This window comes from Oncorhynchus nerka, linkage group LG24 (assembly GCF_034236695.1).
Source record: "Oncorhynchus nerka isolate Pitt River linkage group LG24, Oner_Uvic_2.0, whole genome shotgun sequence".
Lineage (NCBI taxonomy): Eukaryota > Metazoa > Chordata > Actinopteri > Salmoniformes > Salmonidae > Oncorhynchus > Oncorhynchus nerka.
In genome coordinates, this window is record NC_088419.1 from 58,502,870 (window position 1) to 58,528,740 (window position 25,871).

The window sequence follows — 25,871 nt, forward strand, 5'->3', positions numbered from 1 at the left end:
CACCCCAGCTGTCACTCACTCATCTTATGGATCACGGTGGTCAGACAGTCCACAGATGAAGTACAACACAATTATTCACCTCCCCCTGGAGAGACCTACCAAATTCCCATTGACCTTTTCCTCTCCCCTCCATCCCTCCCGTCTCCTTATTTTATCCATTACCTCCAGGGTGTCCTTGAAACTCCATCAGCATTTATTAGTTCACCCCAAAACCGCGGGGAGTTGCTGGCTTTGGTTCTCGGGGAGTGAGGGAGAGGAGAAGTCAACATTTGGAGAAGTGCGGTATCATGGAATTAGAATAACTCATTCTGATTCTGTGTATGGTACAGTGCATATTCCACTAGCATACTCATCGTGACTACAGCAGCTAGCATGTTTCATCAAGACAAGGAGTTAGGATTGGAAAGGAAATCTTAAGTAGGCCTCCACACAGCAGGCAAAATAGTATGTAGAAAGACTGGAGAGTTGTCTTTAAACGCCAACATAAAGTGTTTTTAACAGTGGGACCCCCGATCCTTTGGGTTTCCACCAGTAAGGTTAGTTGAGGATACGGCGTAGATGGATTCCCACTAGGGAAAAGACCCTTAATGGAAGGGTTTCAACTCAACATAGATCTACTGTCTGTCTCTCTGGGTAATAAAAGCATGGAGTAACCCCATAACCCACCACTCCTCTCCCCGGTGAAATCCACTTCTCCGGTTTCACTTACGTAACTCAGCCAGCGAGGGTGGAAAGGAGAAAAATCTTTGCCCAGGCAAAAGTGACCCCTAATCTGATTAGTTGCCTACAATCCCATTAGGCGGCCATATTGATGCATGTCCACGCTGCTCGCAGCTTGCTACTGTCATTTCCTCCGACCTATCATCAGCACTGGGCCACCTTCCCTCCCTCCGCCACTGACTGATTATGGGACGCTTCTCTCCCTTCTCTTCCTGCTTATTTGTGTACTGGTTGTTCCGGGTGCTTCATCTTCTCTCATATTGTCTACTCTAATTAATGATCCACAGAGTCCATTTATGAAAGCAAAAAAAGATTGAATCAAGTATGGTGGAATATTAGGGAGAAAAGGTGACCTTTGTAGTGTTTAATTTCTGTTGGCCCCATGATGCAAGTAGATGGAGAGGGAATAGAAGTATGTAGGGTATATAACACGAAGTGTGGGAATAATAGTGTAAGGGTGAGTTACATTCGTCTTGGTAGTGTGTGTGGGTGTATGTTTGAGGATGTTATTACTTACAAAGCAGACTATGATACACACATTCGCATCGGCAGCTAAATATATGATTCACACTACAGAAACAAATCACGTCTACAGAGAAACAAATCACATCTACAGAGAGAGAGAGAGAGAGAGAGAGACACATAGAGAGAGAGAGAGAGACAGAGAGAGACAGAGAGAGACAGAGAGAGAGAGACAGAGAGAGAGAGACAGCGAGAGACAGAGAGAGAGACAGAGAGAGAGAGAGACAGAGAGACAGAGAGAGAGACAAAGAGAGAGGGAGAGAGAGAGAGAGAGAGACACAGAGAGAGAGACAGAGAGAGACAAAGAGAGAGAGAGACAAAGGAGAGAGAGAGACAAAGAGAGAGAGAGAGAGAGAGACAGAGAGAGACACAGAGAGAGAGAGACACAGAGCGAGACACAGAGAGAGAGAGAGACAGAGAGAGACACAGAGAGAGAGAGAGACAGAGAGAGACAGAGAGAGAGAGAGACAGAGAGAGAGACAGAGAGAGAGAGAGAGACACAGAGAGAGAGAGACACAGAGAGAGAGAGAGAGAGACAGAGACAGAGACAGAGAGAGAGAGAGAGAGAGAGAGACAGAGAGAGAGGGAGAGAGAGAGAGAGAGACAGAGAGAGAGACACAGAGAGAGACACACAGAGAGAGAGAGACACACAGAGAGAGAGAGACACACAGAGAGAGAGAGACACAGAGAGAGAGAGAGAGAGAGAGAGAGAGACAGAGAGAGCCCTTCAGAGGCCTGCCATCTGTCACCTCTGCTCCCCAGCCTGCTGATGAGGTGCAGCTAGCCCAGCGCATCTACGCTGCTTGATGCCACACTACCAGAGCACGCTGGGCTAGCTGACAGACCTGCTTAGGATGTCTGTCTGCTCTCCGTTAGTGCGTTAGTGCTCTCCGTTAGTGCTGAATGCCAGACACGTAAGCAGCACAGCACACACACAGCTTCACACACACAAACGGATCCACACAACCATACACACACCATTTTTTGGTTATAACGGGGACAGTAACATCAGTAATCTCAAAAAGTAATCTCTAAAAGGGGGGGGTTCTACTAAGCTATATGGAATACCAAGGATCATTTTGCTATTTGATTTTTAATTTTAAAGTATCAACAATAATAGTGAAGACATCAAAACTATGATATAATACATATGGAATCATGTAGTAACCAAAAAACTGTTAAACAAATCAAAATATATTTTATATTTGAGATTCTTCAAAGTAGCCACCCTTTGCCTTGATGACAGCTTTGAACACTCTTGGCATTCTCTCAACCAGCATCATGAGTTAGTCACCTGGAATGCATCTCAATTAACAGCAGTTGAATTAATTACAAGTTCATTTGTGGAATTTCTTTCTTTCTTAATGCATTTGAGCCAATCAGTTGTGTTGTGACAAGGTAGGGGTGGTATACAGAAGATGTGATATACATTTTCTGGATGGTATACAGAAGATAGATCTATTTGGTAAAATACCAAGTCCATATTATGGCAGGAACAGCTCATAAGCAAAGAAAAATGACAGTCCATCATTATCTTAAGACATGAAGGTCAGTCAATCCAGAAAATGTCAAGAACTTTGAACGTTTCTTCAAGTGCAGTCGCAAAAACCAACAAGCACTATGATGAAACTGGCTCTCATGAGGACCGCCATAGGAAAGGAAAACACAGAGTCACCTCTGCTGCAGAGGATAAGTTCATTTGAGTTACCAGCTTCAGAAATGGGCAATTAACTGCACCTCAGATTGCAGCCCAAAAAATTGCTTCACAGAGTTCAAGTAACAGACACATCTCAACATCAACTATTCAGAGAAGACTGCATGAATCAGGCCTTCATGGTCGAATTGCTGCAAAGAAACCACTAGTAAAGGACACCAATAATAAGAAGAGACTTGCTTGGGCCAAGAAACATGAGCAATGGACATTAGAACGGTGTAAATCTGTCCTTTGGTCTGATGAGTCCAAATGTCCGATTTTTAGTTCCCAACAGCCGTGTCTTTGTGAGATGCAGAATAGCTGAATGGATGATCTCCGCATGTGTGGTTCCCACCATGAGGAGGTGTGATGGTGCTTTGCTGATGACACTGTTGGTGATTTATTTAGAATTGAAGGCACACTTAACCAACATGGCTACCACAGCATTCTGTAGCGATATGCCTTCCACATCTGGTTTGCGCTTAGTGGGACTATCATTTGTTTTTTTCAAAAGGACAATGACCCAAAACACACATCCAGGCTGTATAAGGGCTATTTGATCAAAAAGGAGAGTGATGGAGTGCTGCATCAGATGACATGGCCTCCACAATCATTCAACCTCAACCCAATTGAGATGGTTTGGGATGAGTTCGACCGCAGAGTGAAGGAAGAGCAGCCAACAAGTTCTCAGCACATGTGGGAACTCCTTGAAGACTGTTGGAAAAGCATTCCAGGTGACTACCTCATGAAGCTGGTTGAGAGAATGCCAAGAGTGTGCAAAGCTATCATCAAGGCAAAGGGTGGTTACTTTGAAGAATCCAAAATATATTTTGATTTGTTAAAACACTTACTTGGTTACTACATGATTCCATATGTGTTATTCCATAGTTTTGATGTCTTCACTATTATTCTACAATGTGGAAAATAGTAAAGATAAAGAAAAACCCTTGAATGATTAGGTGTGTCCAAACTATTGACTGGTACTGTACTTCCATACACTTTCCCCGGGGGACCTTCAGACGAGTCTTGAGGCCTGTGGGCATCCTAGAGCAGAATGGAGAACACCGTAGCGTTCATGAGAGTCACATATGTCCATAGAGGAAATAATAGATTATAGGCAAACCGTTCAGAGCTACCGTACAAACCGTTCGGAGCTACAGATGATTTTGTGAGAGAAGACCGATTTTTGGGATGTTTCATGGTCTGACAAACACCGCTCTAGCTCTGTCAGCTTTCACCGCAGATGCAGAAGTGCAACATTGGTGGATTGAGACGCATCCAATGCAACAAAAAAACATCTCTCTAGCTTAAACTTTTTTTATTATCATGCTAATTGGATTTCCGCAGGTGCGTGAACATTGACTCTAGGGGGTTAAAGGGCAAATCCACCAGTTTTCAACCTCATATTCATCATCTCCAGCATTTCTATGATCTGTGGTTAAAAACATGAAGAAGAAAAGTCCTAAAAAAATGCTTATTTGTGACATCACAGGATAGGATTAAAAGTAAAGAACAATGATTTTCAAAACATGCAACAAGGTTCTAGCCCAAGTGAGAGTATTTCCTTGCTCGCCACACCACCCTGAATCTCATAGTGTTTAAAAACACACACATTTAATCTGTGTTAAATGTTTGATGTCAACAGGTAGAACTTTTTAACTTTAAAAATGTTTCTACAAAACGTAGAAATGCGACGTTTTCATATTTGCTGACACTGGTATTGTGATGGAGAGAATGAAAATGAGGAAGAAAAGTGGTGGAGTTGCCCTTTAAGGAAAATGTTTGTATATATTTCTTCATTTTAAATGTTTATGTTTAGCTCACATAATATAATGTCAAAGAATGCATTAAAAGTGTCTGTAATAGAATAAAATAGGCAAAAACGCATGTAGACAATAAATGGATTTATATAGCTTCCAAAATATTTTTTACAACGGTGGGGGAGTACCAAGATGGAGGCCTGGTGGCTTCAACACAGCACCCCCCCCCCCATCAGTCATCTTTACAAATATTTGGGTAGAACATTCCATACAAATGTGCACACAACACACACACAGACTGTTGGGGAAGAGCACCTTCAGCTGAACCCAGGTTGGGCAGAGACGGTTCACATCAATACACTGTATTATTATAATGAAGCCATAGACTTACAAATGCAATTGCAAGTCCTAGAAGCTTTTCCATTTCAGGTACTGCACTCAAAAAGCTTTTCAATTCCAAACCTTGCATTCAATGCACACTCAAATACACTGACTGTACTACAATATATCCAATAAAGCACATTGCTTCTACTTAAGAATTGGCACATCAATTACAATCTCTGGCAGTCCTTTATCCAAGAAAATTGAAGGATATGGACCTTAACATGAACTCCAGGGCTACTGTCTGTATCCTTACACTCCAGTAGTAGAGGCGCTGCAGGAAATCTGTGCTGTGGTGTCCTGGCTATAAGAGGACTGTGGTGGTGCGGATCTGAGGCGGTGTCCTGTCTTTAAGATTATTAATGGAATCCAGGCTGGTTCTGCATGAATCTGGCCAGGCACCGTGACATTTTCAAACAGGGAACTGGAACCCCTACTGAGCAAATCCAGAGAGAGACAGAGAGAGCGCAAGTGCTAAAGAGAGGGAGCAGCAGCACTGCTATCGGTATATAACTAGCCCATCAATGGTCAGTAAAGGTGAAGGAGCACGACACTCTAAATCCACTCTGAAATTCTGGCATTGTATAACATGTAAACCTGACTGGGCAAAGTAGGCTGTGGGGGGTAGATGGAATGGAAGAGTTATTGACAAGGGAAGACAATATTTAATTTAGCCCTCCCAGCCCTATGCTTGGCAATAGGGCACAATGACAAACAGCTAGCTCAAAGACAATCCAATTGTAAGGGCCGGGGCCTTCATACCCAGTTAGGTAGAGGCAAAACAGGGTAGCGTTCAACCACATTTATTTTTTCTAATTGTAGTGGTGCAAAAAATGTGTCAATGATAGACGTGACGATAGTTTACAGTGCACTCGGAAAGTATTCAGACCCCTTCCCTTTTCCACATTTTGGAATAAATGTATTTTATCCTCATCAATCTACAAACAATACCCCATAATGACAAAGCGAAACAGGTTTTTAGATTTATTTTTTAGAAATAAATAGATTAGAAATTGAGCTCAGGTGCATCCTGTTTCCATTCATCATCCTTGAGATGTTTCGACAACTTGATTGGAGCCCACCTGTGGTAAACTCAATTGATAGGACATGATTTGGAAAGGCACACACCTGTCTGTACAAGGTCCCACAGTTGACAGTGGATGTCAGAGCAATAACAAAGCCATGAGGTCGAAGGAATTGTCCATAGAGTTCCAAGACAGGATTGTGTCGAGGCACAGATCTGGGGAAGGGTACCAAAAAATGTCTGCAGGATTGAATGTCCCCAAGAACACAGTGACCTCCATCATTCTTAAATGGAAGAAGTTTGGAACCACCTAGACTCTTCCTAGAGCTGGCTCCCCAGCCAAACTGAGCAATTGGGGAGAAGCGCCTTGGTCAGAGAGAACCCGATGGTCACTCTGACAGAACTCTAGAGTTCCTCTGTGGAGATGGGAGAACCTTTCAAAAGGATAACCATCTGTGCAGCACTCCACCAATCAGGCCTTTATGGTAGAGTGTCCAGATGGAAGCCACTCCTCAGTAAAAGGCACATGACAGCCCACTTGGAGTTTGCTAAACGGCACCTAAAGGACTCTCAGACCATAAGAAAAAAGATTGTTCTGATGAAAACAACAAGTGGCAGGGACTGGGAGACTAGTCAGGATCGAGGGAAAGATGAACAAAGAAAAGTACAGAGAGATCCTTGATGAAAACCTGTTCCAGAGCACTCAGGACCTCAGACTGGGGGAAGGTTTACCTTCCAACAGGACAACAACCCTAAGCACACAGCAAAGACAACGCAGGAGTGGCTTTGGGACAAGTCTCTGAATATCCTTGAATGGTCCAGCCAGAGCCTGAAAAGACCTGAAAAAAGCTTTGCAGCGACACTCCCCATCCAACCTTAGAGCTAAAGAGGATCATTCAAAAAAAATCTATTATGGAATAAGGCTGTAACGTAATAAAATGTGGAAAAAGTCAAGGGGTCTGAATACTTTACAAATGCAATGTATTTCCACTAAAATTTCTTTATGCAATAAATATTTTACAATTGGTCATGAACTGGTGTTTTTGCTTAGGAATAGAGCAAATAATTTCACCTACGCACCTGGCTGGTTATATTACTGCGCTGCCCAGTGACGCAAGCCTACCAGATGAGCTAAACTACTTCCATGCTCGCTTCGAGGCAAATAACACTGAAACATGTATGAGAGCACCAGCTGTTCCGGAAGACTGTGTGATCACGCTTTCCGCAGCCGACACGAGTAAGACCTTTAAACAGGTCAAAATTACTAGGCCGCAGGGCCAGACGGATTACTAGGACGTGTACAGCAAGCATGCGTTGACCAACTGGCAAGTGTCTTCACTGACATTTTCAACCTCTCCCTGTCCGAGTCTCTAATACCAGCATGTTTTAAACATACCACCATAGTCCCTGTGCACAAGAACACTAAGGTAACCTGCCTAAACGACTACCGACCCGTAGCACTCACGTCTGTAGCCATGAAGTGTTTTGAAAGGCTGGTCACGGCTCACATACACCATTATCCCAGAAACCCTAGACCCACTCCAATTTGCATACCACCCCAACAGATCCACAGATGATGCAATCTCTATTGCACTCCAAACTGCCCTTTCCCACCTGGACAAAAAGGAACACCTATGTGAGAATGCTATTCATTAACTACAGCTCAGCGTTCAACACCATTGGTTGCATCACTGCCTGGTATGGCAACTGCTCGGCCTCCGACCGTAAGGCACTACAGAGGTTAGTGCGAATGGCCCAGTACATCACTGGGGCCAAGCTCCCTGCCATCCAGGACCTCTATACCAGGCGGTGTCAGAGGAAGGCCCTAAAAATTGTCAAAGACTCCGGCCACAGTAGTCATAGACTAGTAGTCATAGACTGTTCTCTCTGCTACCACACGGCAAGCGGTACCAGAGCTTCTACCCCCAAGCCATAAGACTCCTGAACATCTAGTCAAATGGCTACCCAGACTATTTGCATTGTCCCCCCCTCTTTACACCACCGCTACTCTCTGTTGTCATCTATGCATATTCACTTTAATAACTCTACCTACATGCACATACTACCTCAACTAACCAGTGCCCCCCGCACATCGACTGTTTTGGTACCCCCCCTGTATATAGTCTTGATATTGTTATTTTACTGTTGCTCTTTAATTCCTTGTTAAACTGTATTGTTGGTTAGGGGCTCTTAATAAGTAAACATTTCACTGTAAGGTCTACCTATACCTGTTGTATTCGGCGCATGTGACTAATACAATTTGATTTGATTTTGATTTGATTATTATCATCTTTTTCGTTTCTACTTTGTCAAAAGAAGCTGTAACTGCACTTTAGTAATTACTCTAAATGACTTTAGTAATTACTCTAATTACTCTCTATTACTAATTGAATATACAAATAAAGTTGATCAAATGGATTGCACTAGTATTTTATTGCAATGGAAATGAAAATAGGCTATAGGCCTATGTTTTTTCTAGTAGAATTATACAAAATATATCTTGGTCTTTAGTTAGCGATTCAAAAGAGCAATAACTGCACATTTGGTGAAACAAATGTTGACCCTTTTTATACATTAAATACATGCGGACAAATATCCTGCCTCCAATGTGTTGTGTTATTGGGGGGGGGGGTCATGTTTACAGTAACTGAAAAAAGTTACTGCTGTTTTCCTTGGTTTCACTGTAACTGCCATCACTCAAGTCAGCTTTTTACCTTGGTTTCACTGAGCTTTGGGCTGCAGTGTCTACGGTTTGTTGACCTTGGTATTATCTATTGTTCTTTGCTGATAGAAGTATCAAATTATATGACATTGACAGCCACATCCAAATAAATATAATAACACAAGTTTGTGTTAAAAAAATAATTGTCATGGAAACATATTCCAGTGGGTGTACCAAGCTACGGTCAAAGGTCATGTCAGAGGTCAGGGTAAATATGAATAAAAAAAATAACCTTGCAGTAAAACAACAGATAACCACATCTCCAATAATCTGCCTACAATATATTTTGCTGGACAAAAAAAAAAACGTTGAAGCAATTCCTGCTCTTTTGCTTGGTAGGGCAGAGCAGTTAAGTGTGTAGTGTAGTAGTCAGGTGATTCTTCCTCCATTGAGATTGTGTTGTGTGTTTTCTCCAGCACCGGGTAACATGTGAGATGGCATGGCAGCACGGTTGGGTGTGTGATTAAAAACGATTAAGTGGAGAAGAATTCAAGAGGAGAAGAATTGACACAGCCCCCTGATTTATGAAGACCTTCATCAAGAAATGCCGTAAAAGTCCAATAAAATGTAATGACCTGAAATCACACAGTGGAATGATGATATCCAGCTCCCGAGCCCAGGCTTCCTGAGGAAATGCCAGGTAGTAGACTAATAGGGAGAATATTAATCAAATCAAAACATAACAGTATATTGCTATATACCGCAAATAGGCCTGCAAAGGCTCCACCTTGGAGCTGAGATCAAACAACCTCAACCCCCACACACCCTCTCTGTGAACCCTCCTAAATTCATACTAACCTCCTGCATTTAACACTGGAAAATTAAGTCCAAAATTGGGGCAATGTTATTAGAGTAACTCTCTCAGAGAAGATTGGGGAGGGAGGGTCACAGAAACTGCAGTAGCGTGTCTGTGCCTCGACCTAGGTTGGGCAAAACTAAACATGGCGGTGTTCGCCTAAGCAATCTCATTAGGATAAAGACCTCCTCCATTCCTGCCATTATTGAAAGACATCGTGATACCTCACATCTCAAAATAGGGCTACTTAATGTTAGATCCCTCACTTCAAAGGCAGTTATAGTCAATTAACTAATCCCTGAATCATAATTTTGATGTGATTGACCTGACTGAAACATGGCTTAAGCCTGATGAATTTACTGTGTTAAATGAGGCCGAACCTCCTGGTTACACCAGTGACCATATCCCCGTGCATCCCGCAAAGGCGGAGGTGTTGCTAACATTTACGATAGCAAATTTCAATTTACAAAAAAAAAAAATGACGCTTTCGTCTTTTGAGCTTCTAGTCATGAAATCTATGCAGCCTACTCAATCACTTTTTATAGCTACTGTTTACAGGCCTCCTGGGCCATATACAGTGTTCCTCACTGAGTTCCCTGAATTCCTATCGGACCTTGTAGTCATAGCAGATAAGTCACATTTTTGGTGATTTTAATATTCACACGGAAAAGATTCCTTGATGCCCTTCCAGACTCCCTCTGCCTACCCAAGGACATCAGAGGACAAACATCAGTTTACCACTTAACTGAGGAACTCAATTTAACCTTGCGCAATACCCTAGATGCAGTTGCACCCATAAAAACTTTAAAAAAAATTGTCATAAGAAACTAGCTCCCTGGTATACAGAAAATACCCAAGCTCTGAAGCAGGGGTTGAGTCACTGGCTTACTGGTGCCCTTTCATGCCGTCCCTAGGAGGGGTCCGTCACTTGAGTGGGTTGAGTCACTGACGTGATCTTCCTGTCTGGGTTGGTGCCCCCCCTTGGGTTGTGCCGTGGCGGAGATCTTTGTGGGCTATACTTGGCCTTGTCTCAGGATGGTAGGTTGGTGGTTGAAGATATCCCTCTAGTGGTGTGGGGGCTGTGCTTTGGCAAAGTGGGTGGGGTTATATCCTTCCTGTTTGGCCATGTCCGGGGGTATCATCGGATGGGGCCACAGTGTCTCCTGACCCCTCCTGTCTCAGCCTCCAGTATTTATGCTGCAGTAGTTTATGTGTCGGGGGGCTAGGGTTAGTTTGTTATATCTGGAGTACTTCTCCTGTCTTATCCGGTATGCTCTCTCTAATTCTCTCTTTCTTTCTCTCTCTCAGAGGACCATGCCTCAGGACTACCTGGCATGATGACTCCTTGCTTTCCCCAGTCCACCTGGCCGTGCTGCTGCTACAGTTTCAACTGTTCGGCCTGCGGCTATGGAATCCTGACCTGTTCACTGGACCTGTTCACCTGTCCCAGACCTGCTGTTTTCAACTCTCTAGAGACAGCAGGAGCGGTAGAGATACTCTTAATGATCGGCTATGAAAAGCCAACTGACATTTACTCCTGAGGTACTGACTTGCTGCACCCTCAAAAACGACTGTGATTATTATTATTTGACCATGCTGGTCATATTTGAACATCTCAACCATGTTCTGTTATAATCTCCACCCGGCACAGCCAGAAGAGGACTGGCCACCCCTCATAGCCTGGTTCCTCTCTAGGTTTCTTCCTAGGTTTTGTCCTTTCTAGGGAGTTTTTCCTAGCCACCGTGCATTCTACACCAGCATTGCTTGCTGTTTGGGGTTTTAGGCTGGGTTTCTGTACAGCACTTTGAGGTATCAGCTGATGTAAGAAGGGCATTATAAATAAATTTGATTTGATTTTGATTTAGCAGCACCTCGGTCTCAGTGGGCAGCAGAATAGTAACTGTCAGATTAACTCAGACTATTAGGGTGCCATCTGACATCACTGCTGTCTGACTGACTGACAGCACAGGCCTGAAGGACAGACAGGGGCCTGGTGGTGGTGGTGGTGCACTGTATTCTGGAGGACGAGAGGAGAGAGTAGAGGACAAGAAAGGGTATAGAAGTCACAGCCCTCTCTGCATTGCAGTGATGATAAGCAGAGCTGTGCCAGAGTAGAGTCAGTGTGCCCTCTGCCCATTACCTGGTTCATGTGTTCAGAACAGGGGAGCCCTGCCACACCCTCCTGTTCAACCACAAGGCAGTGTCAGGCACAAAGACAAAATGGCGGTTACACATTTCCTTGGATTTGAATGACATTTGAAATGTAAAACATGTGGCAAAAGAACAAAGACATGCATGCATACATAGCCAATATTAAGCAACTCTCAATTTCAGGTGCCCTAATGCCACACCCTTCTCCAGAGGCTTGGGTTGGTGGAGCCAGTGCCAGTGTTGACCACAGGACGTATATTGGCCAGCTCAGTGACAATAAATGCTACAGAGACCTCGGTGCCAGTGAGACAGATGCGCAGCCAGATGCTTTCAGCAGAAGTGAGAAGAAGCAGCTCTGCCTAAACTTCCACACAACATAACCACCTCTGAGCTCAGGCTCTGGCTCTTAATACTGCCTGGCAGGCAGAGAGGCAGATGAGAGAGAGAGAAGGGGAGAATAGATTGAAGAGAAAGAGGGGGAAGGAAAGGGGGTGGAGGAGGAAGAGAGGGAGCATGCAAAGCCACTGCTGCAGCTGGCTTATTGTTTCACAAGGCCACGAGGCAGCACGAGACCTTTCAGAGGCCGCCGCCCCCAGTCTGTCAGTGAGGTCAGCAGAGGTCAGGTGAGGTGAAGAGAGCCCTGTAATTGGCTACTGCTTTTAGGCCCTTCTACCAGCTCACGACACACCACTATAACCAAACAACAAGCTCACAGAGAGACACTGGTCTCAATTAGGGGGGAAAGGGGACCTTACGAGGGACCCTAGTCTGCTTGTTATTTTCATGACCTCTCCAGATAACATGTGACTGGCATTAATGGTGAACACAGACAGATTGGTTAGTCTACAGAACACATAGACTGAGTGCACAAAATATTAAGAACACATGCTCTTTCTACGACCAGTTGAAAGACAACAATTTAAGTGTCTTTGAACGGGGTATGGTAGTAGCTACCATGCGCACCGGTTTGTGTCAAGAACCGCAGCGCTGCTGGGTTTTTTACACTCAACAGTTTCCCGTGTGTATCAAGAATGGTCCACCACCCAAAGGACATCCAGCCAACTTGACACAATGAGTAGGTGTGTCCAAACTTTGACTGGTACTGTATATTGTATAAATATGCACATATTTTCTTTGAAAAGGGCAAAGTTGACATGTATGAGCTTGTATAACAGTGCAGCAGCACAGGGTGCCTTTACTGTAAACACAAGTGTAGTAGGACACAAAGGAAGGATCACCGCTTGGGTGTAAGATGTTCAATATATACTTATTTCTTTATGCTTCTCTGAGCTCCAACTAAGCAATATCTTAAGTATCTAGAGTAAGTGACATTTACTCTTACCATCTGTGTCCGGCTGCGGTGGTAGGGCTGGATGATGGGAAGGCCCAGGGGTGTCACCCACTCTACCGTGCTGCCCGACTTAGAGATGAGCCTGGCGCTCTCCGTCAGCCAGTCCTGAAATAGAGGGCCCCGCCACGGGTTAGCTAATTGGAGGCGAGGTGGTCACTCAGTGAAATTTAAGTAGGACACTTAAAACACCACTCACAGGTCACAGCATGCAACCTGCTCTGCTGCCAGCTACTGTAGATACACATCAGAGCTAGGGGATTCAAATCACTTTCGTCATCTACTGTTGACTGGTGAGTACATATGGACTATGTTCTGTTCAAATTAGGATGTTTGTGAAATTGCTTTTAGAAAATAGACATTACATTCACCCAGCAGCTTGAAAGTATGATCAGTTTAAACTTAGATGCAGCTTCTTCCGTGATTAGTTATATCCAGTGCCAACAGATGGAGCATTTTTGTATAAACAGGTGGACAGTTGTTGCTTGCAGACAGTAGAACACTACACTAGACACATTACAGTGCTGTTGCTGAGTCTGTTCACTCTCTCTCTCTCACACAGATTCACTGTCTAGGAATGGAAGCCATATTAGCGTCCCAGAGGTCATCATCCACTGCCCATTCATCAGACTGTCTGTGTTCCTCTTTCTCCCTATTTCTCCTCCCTTACCCAGGCAGAGAGGAGAGGAAGAGGAGAGAGGGATTGATCATGTACTTAACCACTGCTGCTCTCTCCTTGAGATGAACCGGGAGCAGGGGCGAGGCGAAGGGGGGATATTTCATGTCTGCCCTCACACCCTGGTTAGCTAATAGAAAGGGTGGGTGGTGGGTCCTTAAGATACCCTGATCATTCTCACTCCTATGGTTTTAATTTATGAGACCGTACCAGGTGCTGGTGAATGTCGTCCTAAATGTATGTGAACTATAAAGGGAATGAAAATGATGAACGACCACGGCTATTGCGCTAATAGTAAAGTAAATTAGTCGTTAATAATAAGTTCACACACTCATTTTGCGCGCTGGGTGAACTGTGGAGACGGCATATGCAGCAGGTAAATGGATATATTAGTAATGTGTGTCATGTACCTGGATCTCTCTAGTGCCGGTGAACATCTCCTTCAGACTGCTGAACACCTGGTGGACCAGGTAGTGAGAGGCATCCCATACATACTCCTGCAATCACAACACACACATCTCAATGGCAGGACAATACATATATCCAAATCCAGCACATCTATATACACATTTATTTGCACATATTCAAAAAGAGTAAAAGTACAGAACCCTGATGAACTCCACAAGATAAATGATGGTCTGTTCCATACAATTCATGGGTTGATACATGTATTAGGGCTGGGCGATATGGCCAAAATATCATATCACTTTAAAAAAAAATAATTGTAAAAAATTGGACTGAATTACAATATTTAACATTTTTGAATAATAAAAGTTCTACATTTGCTTTAGGAGTAGCGTGTGACCCTAGGGTGGCAACACATACATTCTAAACAACATGCTGATTTAGGTCTACACCATCATCATCGGTATTATCAGGCTGTATAGCTAATAATGTTTGCTCTATTAGCATTAGCGGCTAACACGATTTAGGCCCAACTTGCTCAGAAAAGAAACTAGCCGTTTGCAGATGTAAGAAACACAGAGTAATAGTGTAATTATAGAACGTTTGTGGGTTCATATTAAGACGCAAAGTGAAAACAGTATCATTGTCATCAACATTGTTACATGTGCTGCATTGACCATGCCTGAACGCAAGTGTCTTGGTGGTCGAGGAACAAATGCGCCCCTTGAGTGACAGGGGGCGGCTAGGTCTGTGTGGAAAGCAGCATGAGAGAGAGAGATGACTCAAGTAGCGGAGTAAACTATAAAAATGGGCGTTACACACGGCATATCATATTCAACAAACCAAACATTAAAATACAGTTATAGAAGGTAATGTAAAAACGCAAGAAGGTCTGTGCATCAATACCGGTATATCGTAAAACTGCTCAGCCCTAGTTGATAGACGCCGATGTTAAGGGTCATTAAATGTTGTGTGGCTGAAGGGCGGGTGGGTGGCGGGAGGGTTGAATAAAGAGAAACGATAATCCATAAATGTTTCATTATTGCGCAATTTATATAGGCTACATTGAGGTTTTATTTAATTATTTTAGGCTCTCTAGTATTATTGCATACACTTAAACTTCAGGGTTTATCTGGACATTGACTAACCAGAATAACCTATTGTTTTTTGGCAAACTCCAAAGTCCTCTGATAATACTCGTCCCGTGCAAATCGACAGCCCTGTGTTTTGAGATAAATGTCTGAGTTTGCCAGGTATTGCTCGCGGTTTGAGCAAAAAAATAATAACTGATTCGATAAATTGAACGAAGTGCTGTGCATAGCCTATATATGAAGGGCCTACATGTATCAACTTTCAGTGAATTCTTTTGTGCGAATTAACTGAACATCGCCAAATGCATCATTAAAAAATATTGTGTCTATTTAATGCAACCCTTGCTGTTAATAGATCGCAAAGCAGCATTCAACGTTTGGAACAATTTCACTTCCTCATCTATAACCTAAAAACACATACCAAGTTAACTGTTTAGCTCACATCTGAAGGCTGGGGGACAATTAGGATATCTTCTACTGCAGATCGCTAAAATATCCTAATGATTATCATCACACTTGCTCATTTCAAATATAATGGCGACACTATATCAAATATGGTTTGGTAAGGTTTAGACTGGACTGGAGAAATATGATATCTTTATTTCTGCATCTTGAGAGAATGCAATGCTCAGTTATATACCATCTGCGGAGGTGCTGTCTTTATCATAACAGCGTCATAAAATCGGATAGTATTTTAACCACATAAAATATGCATCTAAGCCGAACTGAAATCGTTGGGTCGTTTTCACAGCTTTCTTTCTCCTTACCACCGGTTAAACGGATGTCATTTGGACATTTTGCACAGAAAATCTTTCCCGTTTTTTTGTTGCATTATTGAATTATTTTGCTCCGCGAAAGATGACAGAAAACTTTACCAATTTCAACTAAATTGAAAAATTAATAATATCGATCTATTACATTATCCTGTTGAGCAAAGGTTTATTTAGTCTTCTAGGGCAACATAATGACAAAAGAGAAGCCCCATCTAATTATAGACAAGTCGACTAACACATAGCCTACCAAAATGTCGGAAATTATAAGCAGAAACAAAAAATGGATATCAGTGTGTGTGGTGCCACAAGCCCCCAGCTGCTGCCTGTCTATCCCAACTCCTTCCCAGTTCTGCTGTTGGGGGAGCACAGAGGTTTAACTGTACCCTACCACAGCAGGGCCCCTTAGACAGGCTGTGAGGCCATCAGCACTCTCATTACCCCTGACACCATTGTAACTAATGACATCCCAACCACCACATTTACATACTCAACTGGATGATTGTATCAACTGGGGGGGCTTTCTCCATACTGTTTTCAATTACCATAATACAGTAGATTATGATGAGACAATTACCATTTGTATAGGTATCAATGATTTTGGCATAGAATTTGACTGAGAATAGGGGTATTAAATTCATGGTGATATTGCTGTGTTGAACTAAAAGGTTATGAGAAGTACGATCGTCACATTACAGTGGTATATAAATCTCAGTGTGATCAGACGATTTCCCCAGCCATTCGTTTCACTGTAGTAATAATATCCCATTACACTGTTCCCAGATTCCCTGTTGAACTAATTACAAGTGTTAACATCTCTCTGGCTATGAGAAAAGAAACTCTAGGGGGGGACAGAAATTGAATTTCTGAATGTGGGGGGGGGGGGGGGGACATGTCCCCTGAAAGTTGCACCCTTGCTACTGTATTATAACAGGCCTACGTGCTTGTGTGAGGTACCTAAAGATCAATAAAAATCAATGGCTATCATAGACGGATATACAGTGAATGACATCAGTCATCAGTATGACACACATGGGAATGTATCGCTGTGTATGCCATTTCTCGTAACACAGTCATATGATATAGGAGATTGTTATATAAGTATACATCTAGAAAGTTCATAGTGACATCATAAAACCAACAGCAGCTCTCTTTGGGGATTTGAAGTGGTCAAATGGTGTAGAAGGGGCGGAAGGTAACCTAGTGGTTTGAGCACAGGAACAGTAACCGAAAGGTTGGTAGATCGAATCCCCGAGCAGACAAGGTAAAGATCTGTCGTTTTTCCCCTGAACAAGGCAGTTAACACACTGTTCCCCGGTAGGCCATCAGTGTAAATAAGAATGAGTTCTTAACTGTCTTGTCTAGTTATAAAAGTTATCTCCGTTATTATGGCTCATATTCTTTGTAACCGTTTAGGCTAGAGACGAGCCATTTCTTTGCTGTAAAGCTGAAAGCATGCCTGTCCATTTCCCCTCTCTGGCACTCAGAGGCTGCGCATGACAGTGAACCATACTAAGACTAGCCTGTGCTCTTGGTAACAGTCAATGAAATGATGCCAACTTTGTACGCTCTGCTCCAATGTAACACCAGAAGACTCATCAGGGTCTGCGTCCCCTAAATGATATTTACAAAACTGATGGAGGAACAGATGTGCAGGAAGCTTGGACAGAGAGAGGCATGTGAGTGATGGCTGGAAGGGGATACTGCTGGCTGATTACAGTTGCAACATGAAAGTGAAGTGGATATTATTGGACCGGCGCATACCAGAGACTGGCGGCTGTTGCTTCAAATCAACTGAATATATAAACATTTTATAACAGGTGCCAGCAGGTTCTTTAGATCAGTAGGGGACAAAAATGTGGTAGTATCATATGAAATGGTACTACGGTATTCTAAAATGCTGGTATCATAAGTATCATGACGTTTTGGTACCGTGATACTATCGTGGTATCGGTATACACTAGTATAATGGTATAGCTTAGCCCACACCCGAGGATGGATAAATGGAACCAATCTTTATAGTCCCCCCCGGGGTCCTGGAGGCTACTCGTAGGCCTTACCTTGGGGAAGTCATCAATCTCCTTGAGCCTCTTCTCTATCTGGAGGCGTCCTCCGTAGCGCGTCACCCCGTACACCACCGTCATCACCGTCTGCTTCACCACCTTCCTGCTGATGAAGCCCTCCAGCACCTGGGCGATCTTCAGACCCTTCTCAGCATCCCGCACACGGAACTCCTCCACCTATAAAACCCACAGAGAGCACCAAACACATTGTCATCTTGTCCAAAGGGAATCGCACTGACTCACAATAGTATCATTCACTGACTGACAGGCACAGAGCATCATTTGGGAGCATAAGAGCGCCACATTGACTCAGTGTGCTACAGACAATACAATGATTTAGACTGTCAGTGCCTGCGACACAGCTACCACACTGCCTCAATAGAGCAATTGCTTTAGCAGCACTTTGCTGTATAGCCTGTACAGAACCTGCTGTACTAGTTATACAAGTGTACAGTCTGAATCAATGAACTGCAATCACTTTAAAGTTACACCGGGTGTATACTTCCTGTAAACATTGTAACCTGGATGATTGGGACCCTGTGTGTACAGGAGGTGTTTCTCCTCCCTAGGACTCAGAGCGGAGATGATTTCATCAGCTGCTTTCTAATCAGAGCTCCCAGGGGTGAGTGGACAATGAGGTAGGAGGGAGCAGAGAGCACTGACACAGCACTATTCTGACGGGCAGCCCAGCTCATTGAGAACTCCTCAATGTACTCTGCTGCTCCAGTTAAATGAGGCTTGATGTTTTTGGCATGGCCGCACTGTGCTTTTTTATCACAGCATAAACACTCTCCACTCCCACCAGTGCTAAAATCAATAGGCTCACTATTAGCCTAAAATTATTTCCCCTTAAAATGAGACGCTTGTTCAGAGCAGAATCCTTGCGCTGTAGGAGCTGGGGCAAAGAGGAGCTCTTGGGCAAAGAGGAGCTCTTGGGCAAAGAGGAGCTCTTGGGCAAAGAGGAGCTCTTGGGCAAAGAGGAGCTCTTGGGCAAAGAGGAGCTCTGGGGCAAAGAGGAGCTCTGGGGCAAAGAGGAGCTCTGGGGCAAAGAGGAGCTCTGGGGCAAAGAGGAGCTCTGGGGTAAAGAGGAGCTCTGGGGTAAAGAGGAGTCTGGGGCAAAGAGGAGCTCTAGGGCAAAGAGGAGCTCTGGGGCAAAGAGGCAAAGTAAGCCTGATGTAAGGCTGAGGAGAGCAGGTGCTGTTATTATAGACTGTGCAAAGGAAAAATAACAAGTAGACTGTCATTCTCTAGGAGTCCAACCACCCAAGTAAATGAATAAAGAAGCTCAATAATGTAAGACACTCATCAAGGACATAGGAAGATAAATAGAACATGAATTTGGGCATTACAGCCAAGCTGTTTTTGACCGTTGGTGTTATTACTACAGTATAAGGGAAAGGGTTTTACTACAATGCATTCAACTGAAATGTGTCTTCCGCATTTAATCCAACCCATCCGAATCAGGTGGTAAGGGAAGGGTGATTCAACCACCCCAGCATTAACTAGAACCCCTGCCCACTGCGCCCTCTGGTGCCCAGGCTGACTGACCTGCTGTGCCACCCCGCTGTAGACATCCTGGGGCACCTCACAGGGAATAAGGTTCACAGAGGTGGCACCAATCACGTCTCGACCCAGGGCTGCATAGTGCTGCAGGCCGTTACACGAGCCATCCTGAGAGAGAGGAGGGAGAGAGAGAGATGCAACACTATAACAGATCACAAAACTGGTGGATGGAGTCGAGTAGGCGGTGTGATACTGCTGGCAGCATTCGTTTCATTTAACAATGACATAGCCCACAGATTGTAATTTTTCCGAGGCTAGAGTAACAGACAACTAAGTACCAGTCAAATTACTACGCTCATTCCAAAAGACATCTGGACCTTCACTTCTCACACAGAGACAGAGAGACTCGAAAATAATAGAAAGGAAAATAGAGAGCAAATAAGCAAGCAACTTTTATTGGAGTGGCAAATAAAAGATTAACCGTGGCCATGGATGGAGTCCTGAAGCAGCAGAGAAAGACCAGGTCAATGGGCTGCTCAGCTCTTTGTGAGGTTTTAACTGGGCACCGATTGTGCTTACCCCTGCAGATTGCTCTACCACTGGCTCTATTACATAGCCAGAGCCCAGCCAACAGACAGAAGCTAACTGATGTCTGAACACATCATTTAGGCTGGATGACCATATTGCTTACACCTACAGTTAAAGTCGGAAGTTTACATACACCTTAGACAAATATATTTAAACTCAGTTTTTCACTATTCCTGACATTTAATCCTAGTAAAAATTCCCTGTCATAGGTCAGTTAGGATCACCACTTTATTTTAAGAGTGTGAAATGTCAGAATAATAGGAGAGAGAATGATTTATTTCTGCTTTTATTCCTTTCATCACTTACCCAGTGGGTCGGAAGTTTACATACACCCAATTAGTATTTGGTAGCATTGCCGTTAAATTGATTAACTTGGGTCGAACGTTTCGGGTAGCCTTCCAAAAGCTTCCCACAGTAAGTTGGTTGAATTTTGGCCCATTCCTCCTGACAGAGCTGGTGTAACTGAGTCAGGTTTGTAGGCTTATTCAGTTCTGTCCACACATTTTCTATAGGGTTGAGGTCAGGGCTTTGTGATGGCCACTTTAATACCTTGACTTTGTTGTCCTTTAGCCATTTTGCCACAACTTTGGAAGTATGCTTGGGGTCATTGTCCATTTAGAAGACCAATTTGCGACCAAACTTTAACTTCCTGACTGATGTCTTGAGATGTTGCTTCAATATATGCACATTTTTCTTTCCTCATGATGCCATCTATTTTGTGAAGTGCAACAGTCCCTCCTGCAGCAAAGCATCCCCACAACATGATGCTGCCACCCCCGCGCTTCACGTTTGGGATGGTGTTCTTCGGCTTGCAAGCCTCCCCCTTTTCCTCCAAACATAAGGATGGTCATTATGGCCAAAGAGTTCTATTTTTGTTTCATCAAACCAGAGGACATTTCTACAAAAAGTACAATCTTTGTCCCCATGTGCAGTTGCAACCGTAGTCTGGCTTTTTGATGGCGGTTTTGGAGCAGTGGCTTCTTCCTCGCTGAGCGGCCTTTCAGGTTATGTCGATATAGGACTAGATTTACTGTGGATATAGATACTTTTGTACCTGCTTCCTCCAGCATCTTCACAAGGTCCGTTGCTGTTGTTCTGGGATTGATTTGCACTTTTCGCACCAAAGAACGCGTCTCCTTCCTGAGTGGTATGACGGCTGCGTGGTCCCATGGTGTTTATTCTTGCGTACTATTGTTTGTACAGATGAAAGTGGTACCTTCAGGCATTTGGAAATTGTTCCCAAGGATGAACCAGAATTGTGGAGGTCTACAATTTTTTTCAGAGGTTGATTTCTTTTGATTTTCCCATGATGTCAAGCAAAGAGGCACTGAGTTTGAAGGTAGGCCTTGAAATACATCCACAGGTACACCTCCAATTGACTCAAATTGTGTCAATTCGCCTATCAGAAGCTTCTAAAACCATGACATGAATTTTCTGGAATGTTCCAAGCTGATTAAAAGCCACTGTCATCTTAGTGTATGTAAACTTCTGACCCACTGGAATTGTGATACAGTGAATTATAAGTGAAATAATCTGTATGTAAACAATTGTTGGAAAAATAACTTGTGTCATGCACAAAGTAGATGTCCAAACCAATTTGCCAAAACTATAGTTTGTTGACAAGAAATGTGTGGAGTGTTTGAAAAACGAGTTTTAATGACTTCAACCTAAGTGTATGTTAACTTCTAACTTCAACTGTACCTATATAATCCTTTCAGATCTACATGGAGGGTCAAGTGGTAGGGGTTAGAGGTCAACGTCATTACCTGATGTACAGGAAAGTGGGAGATGAAGTGTGTGGGGTCAGGTGACCTGACGGCGTTGGCTATCTCCATACAGCAGGCCAGGGTTTGCCAGGGTTCATCTGCATTCTGCCACCACTTCTTACCCTGCCATGGAAACATAGACAATGCAGTACTAGATACTCAAAACAATGCAGTACTAGATACACAACATTACTACTCAACGGTTCGATTATCTCCCAGTGTGTAGAATAATAATCTCAATCTACGAGCTCCAACAGTATGATAAGAAACAGAAAACATTGTTAGCAGACTGACGATGAGGGGGTTGTCTGCAGAGTCCAGGATGTCCTCCATGATTGTGTTGGCGTACTCCAACCTGCCTGCCAGCGAGCTGCGTTTCTTCAAGCCTGTCAGGTTGACCAGGTGGATCTTCAGCCATTGCAGCCCGCCCGGCCCTAAGGGCTTCCCCTCCGCAAACACCAGGACGGCCCTGGTCACATCGCTGCCTAGGTGGTTGAAGTAGGGCGGGCACGGGTAGGTGCGCCCGCGGAAGTCCATGTTGTGGGGGAACCAGAAGACCTCGTCCCTCATGTGGTTGGCGATGGAGAGTTTATAGAGGGCGTCCATCCTGAGGCTGTGCATCTCACTGCACTTCTTCTTGGCATTAACCACCTCCCTCTTCAGGTGGGCCTTCTCGGCTGAGGTGAAGGTGGCTGAGTCCTGCTGGTTGTAGCGGGGAATCTTAGGAGCCTCAGAGTTGGGCGGCGGAACATCCAGCTTCTCACTACCCTTGTCATTGAAGATGGAGATGATGATGTCCAGCAAGGGCTGGTTGATCCTCCAGGCTGCGTTGCCCAGCTGGTTGAGGGAGTCCAGCACGGCATGGAGGTCAGCATCCTGGCACTTTTCCAGCAGGATCTCATGCTGGTTGGCGCCTTCCACCGCGCGCATCATTTTGGTGGGGGTGAGGAGGTAAGCGCCGAATTTAGCCGAGGTCCAGGGCACGGGCGGGCACAGCATGGGCATCACGTAGGAGTCAAAGGTCAGCGTGGTGTCCATGGCATCCTGCTGCATCTGCGTCAGGATGGGGTGCGGCTTGATGAAGCCGACCTGGAGCCAATCACATCACAAGAGATCTAATTAATTACATTAAATACAGTACATACAAATACAGTACCAGTCCAATCAAATATAAGCTCAAAACAGAGCTGAATGTTTCAATTAAGCTTCAGTAAAACAGTCAGGCTTATTTGCTGAGACAACAACACATTAATAATGGCTTCAGCTAAGGTGTCTGGTTCATAGAAGTTTTATTTATTATTTTTTACCCCATTTTCCTCCCCAATTTCGATCTGGTCTCATTGCTGCAACTCCCCAACAGGCTCAGAAGGCGAAGGTCGAGTCATGCGTCCTCCGAAATATGACCCACCAAAACGCACTTCTTAACTCCCGCCCGCTTAACCCAAAAGCCAGCTGCACCAATGTGTCGGAGGAAACTGACAACCGAGGCATTCAACTGACAACCGAGGTCAGCCTGCAGGCGTCCGGCCCGCCACAAGGATTCGCTAGAGCACAATGAGCCAAGTAAAGCCCCCCCGGCCAAACCCTCCCCTAACCCGGACGACGCTGGACCAATTGCACGCTGCCCTATGGCACTCTCGATCACGGCCGGTTGTGACACAGCCTGGGATCGAACCCAGGTCTGTAGTGACGCCTCTATCACTGTGATGCAGTGCCTTAGACCGCTTCACCACTCGGGAACCCAGTTCATAGCAGTTTTAATCACGTGACAGCTGGAGATGAACTAACTACTCCCTGAAAGGCTTCACCATCCAAACCCAGACAGACAGAAACAGAATTGAACAGCACCACAGTATAAACCAACAGTGCACAGAGAGAGCTAAAGAGAGAGAGATGTTATAACAGATTCAGTCCATCAACCAGGCAGAGCTTAACTGTGCATGCTGTAAAATCATTAGACTGCACCCCTGCTGGCCTACCCTCTATCCCTCTGAGCCAGAACAGCAGAAGGATGGGTGGCCAGAGACAAGCTTCGACTGTCAAAGCACATCAAGTCCACCAGGTTGAGATGCCGGCAGGTGCTTTTTCCCCCCACCAGGAACGAGGCTCGGAGGACAGTATAGAAAGTGTCTTAATTTCCTTGTCAGTTATCCCAGGACAGTAAATCAGCCAGCCAATTAAGGGGACAGTAAAAAAAGGATTAGTTTGGAAGCCATTCGTCCTACTCAACTGCACCGCCGTCCACTCTTGCAGGGAAAGCGGTTTTATTATTCATATGTCTATGAGCCAGACCATGCAGGCAGAGAGTAATATGAGGGAGCTGAGCTGAGAGAGGAGAGCTGAAGACAGATGGAGAAGCTATGACAGACAGCCCTGTCCAAAACCAAGGTCACCTGTTATGTTCTGGCTGCTTTTCACTGCTGCACTACTGATCGATTTCGCTCATAAATGCCGACGTGAAGATTAAGGCATGAGCTGAGGAACCAACACTAACCCTGGGAAATTGGGTGAATAAATTGGGAGAAAATAACTGGCATAAAATCACTTCAACTAACAATTCTACTCTAGTATATTCTTTACCTGTTTGTTACTGCGGAAGGTGTACATGTGGTAGAGCACAGGGATGAGCTTTCGGTCGTAGGCAGAGTTGAGGAGGTCGCTGTTCACTTTCATGTGCTTGACCATGAGGTCCACCAGGTAGGTACCCAGCTCCACCACCACCATGTGAGGCCAGTGGGTCTCGTCCCCCAGCAGGGAGGGACCAGAGCTATGCTCCGCCTCCAGCTTCCACCATCGCTCCCTAGGCAATACGTCAAACTCCTGCAAGGCACAGTAAGGAGGTTTTCTTTAAGTCAAACAGTAGGTCAATAATTTGATACGTCTTCTAATTGCATGCTGATAAAGACCAGATAAAGACCAGATGTGGAGGAGTGTCATACCTTAGAGTCTTTGGCCAGCAGCTCAGTATATTCATTGTAGATATGACTAAGCTTGTCCACCATCTGATTGTGTCCCTTCATGCGGATGCAGAACCTGTTGTGAACCCGGTTGCCTAGCTCCTTGGCCAGGATGTGGAGAGACTCCCCACTGGGAGGCAGGTTGGACAGACTCTGACCACAGACAAAGAGCAACATGATTAGGACTATCCGGATTTTATAGAATTACATTTTATGCAATGCTACAAAGTTGCTAAATAAACCTCAACCCTGAACTCTAAATACAACAGAGGTCTATAGGACCCAAGTTCATAGATACTGCTGGGATTCAGTGGGTTTTATCTGAGGGATCCGAGCGCAGAACATTGCGGAAAGTCAAATTCAACTTTGGATCATTCAGATCATCACCTTTCAAAAAGGAGAGATTTAAAACAACAGATGTGTGTATGACCCAAGCACCAATATACTGATAGTATTCAGCGGGTTATATACCTGGATCATGATGTCTACATAGTCCTTTTCATCCAGCAGACAGAGGTAGGGGTAGAGGCTGAGTCTGACGGCTTTCTGGGTGCTGCTGGCCAAGATTATCTTGCCCTCCCTCAGGGCCCCAACCAGGGCTTTGTGCCACACTAACCGCTGCACTGCCAGAAGGTCCCGCTGAAACAGACAACATGGTCTCACTGCATGGTCTTGTGTGGATAAAAACATGTTCTGCCTTATATCCACTCTGGACATGAGTTCAAATTTGACTTAAGGTTAAACAACAAACACAATTATATCTGTAGTATCTGTGGTATTCAGCACATACAATTGAGGCCAAATACATTGAGTGTGCAAAACATGAGGAACACCTGCTCTTCTAATGACAGACTTACCAGGCGAAAGCTATGATTCCTTATTGATGCCACTTGTTAAATCCACTTCAAATCAGTGTAGATACAGAAGAGTCAGGC

General features: G+C 44.4%; 1 protein-coding gene across 4 annotated transcripts in view; it reads right to left on the reverse strand.

Moving 5' to 3' along the window:
• LOC115108290 (DNA-directed RNA polymerase, mitochondrial-like) overlaps positions 1-25,871 on the reverse strand; it is a 93,770-nt gene that overhangs the window by 25,837 nt on the left and 42,062 nt on the right. For 3 of the 4 annotated variants that reach the window (XR_010460923.1, XM_029632443.2, XM_029632442.2), the window contains 9 exons: positions 25,408-25,575; positions 24,919-25,089; positions 24,560-24,799; positions 22,274-23,068; positions 21,980-22,102; positions 19,671-19,793; positions 18,120-18,299; positions 14,204-14,290; positions 13,112-13,225 (listed from right to left, as the gene is read on the reverse strand). Coding sequence is in view for 3 of the 4 variants with exons in the window: in XM_029632443.2 (XP_029488303.1) it covers positions 13,112-13,225; positions 14,204-14,290; positions 18,120-18,299; positions 19,671-19,793; positions 21,980-22,102; positions 22,274-23,068; positions 24,560-24,799; positions 24,919-25,089; positions 25,408-25,575 (2,001 nt within the window). In the remaining variant the exon portion in view is untranslated. Of the gene's footprint in view, positions 1-4,822; positions 5,513-13,111; positions 13,226-14,203; positions 14,291-18,119; positions 18,300-19,670; positions 19,794-21,979; positions 22,103-22,273; positions 23,069-24,559; positions 24,800-24,918; positions 25,090-25,407; positions 25,576-25,871 lie in introns of those variants that run through there. The other variant, XM_029632445.2, reaches the window with a different exon arrangement.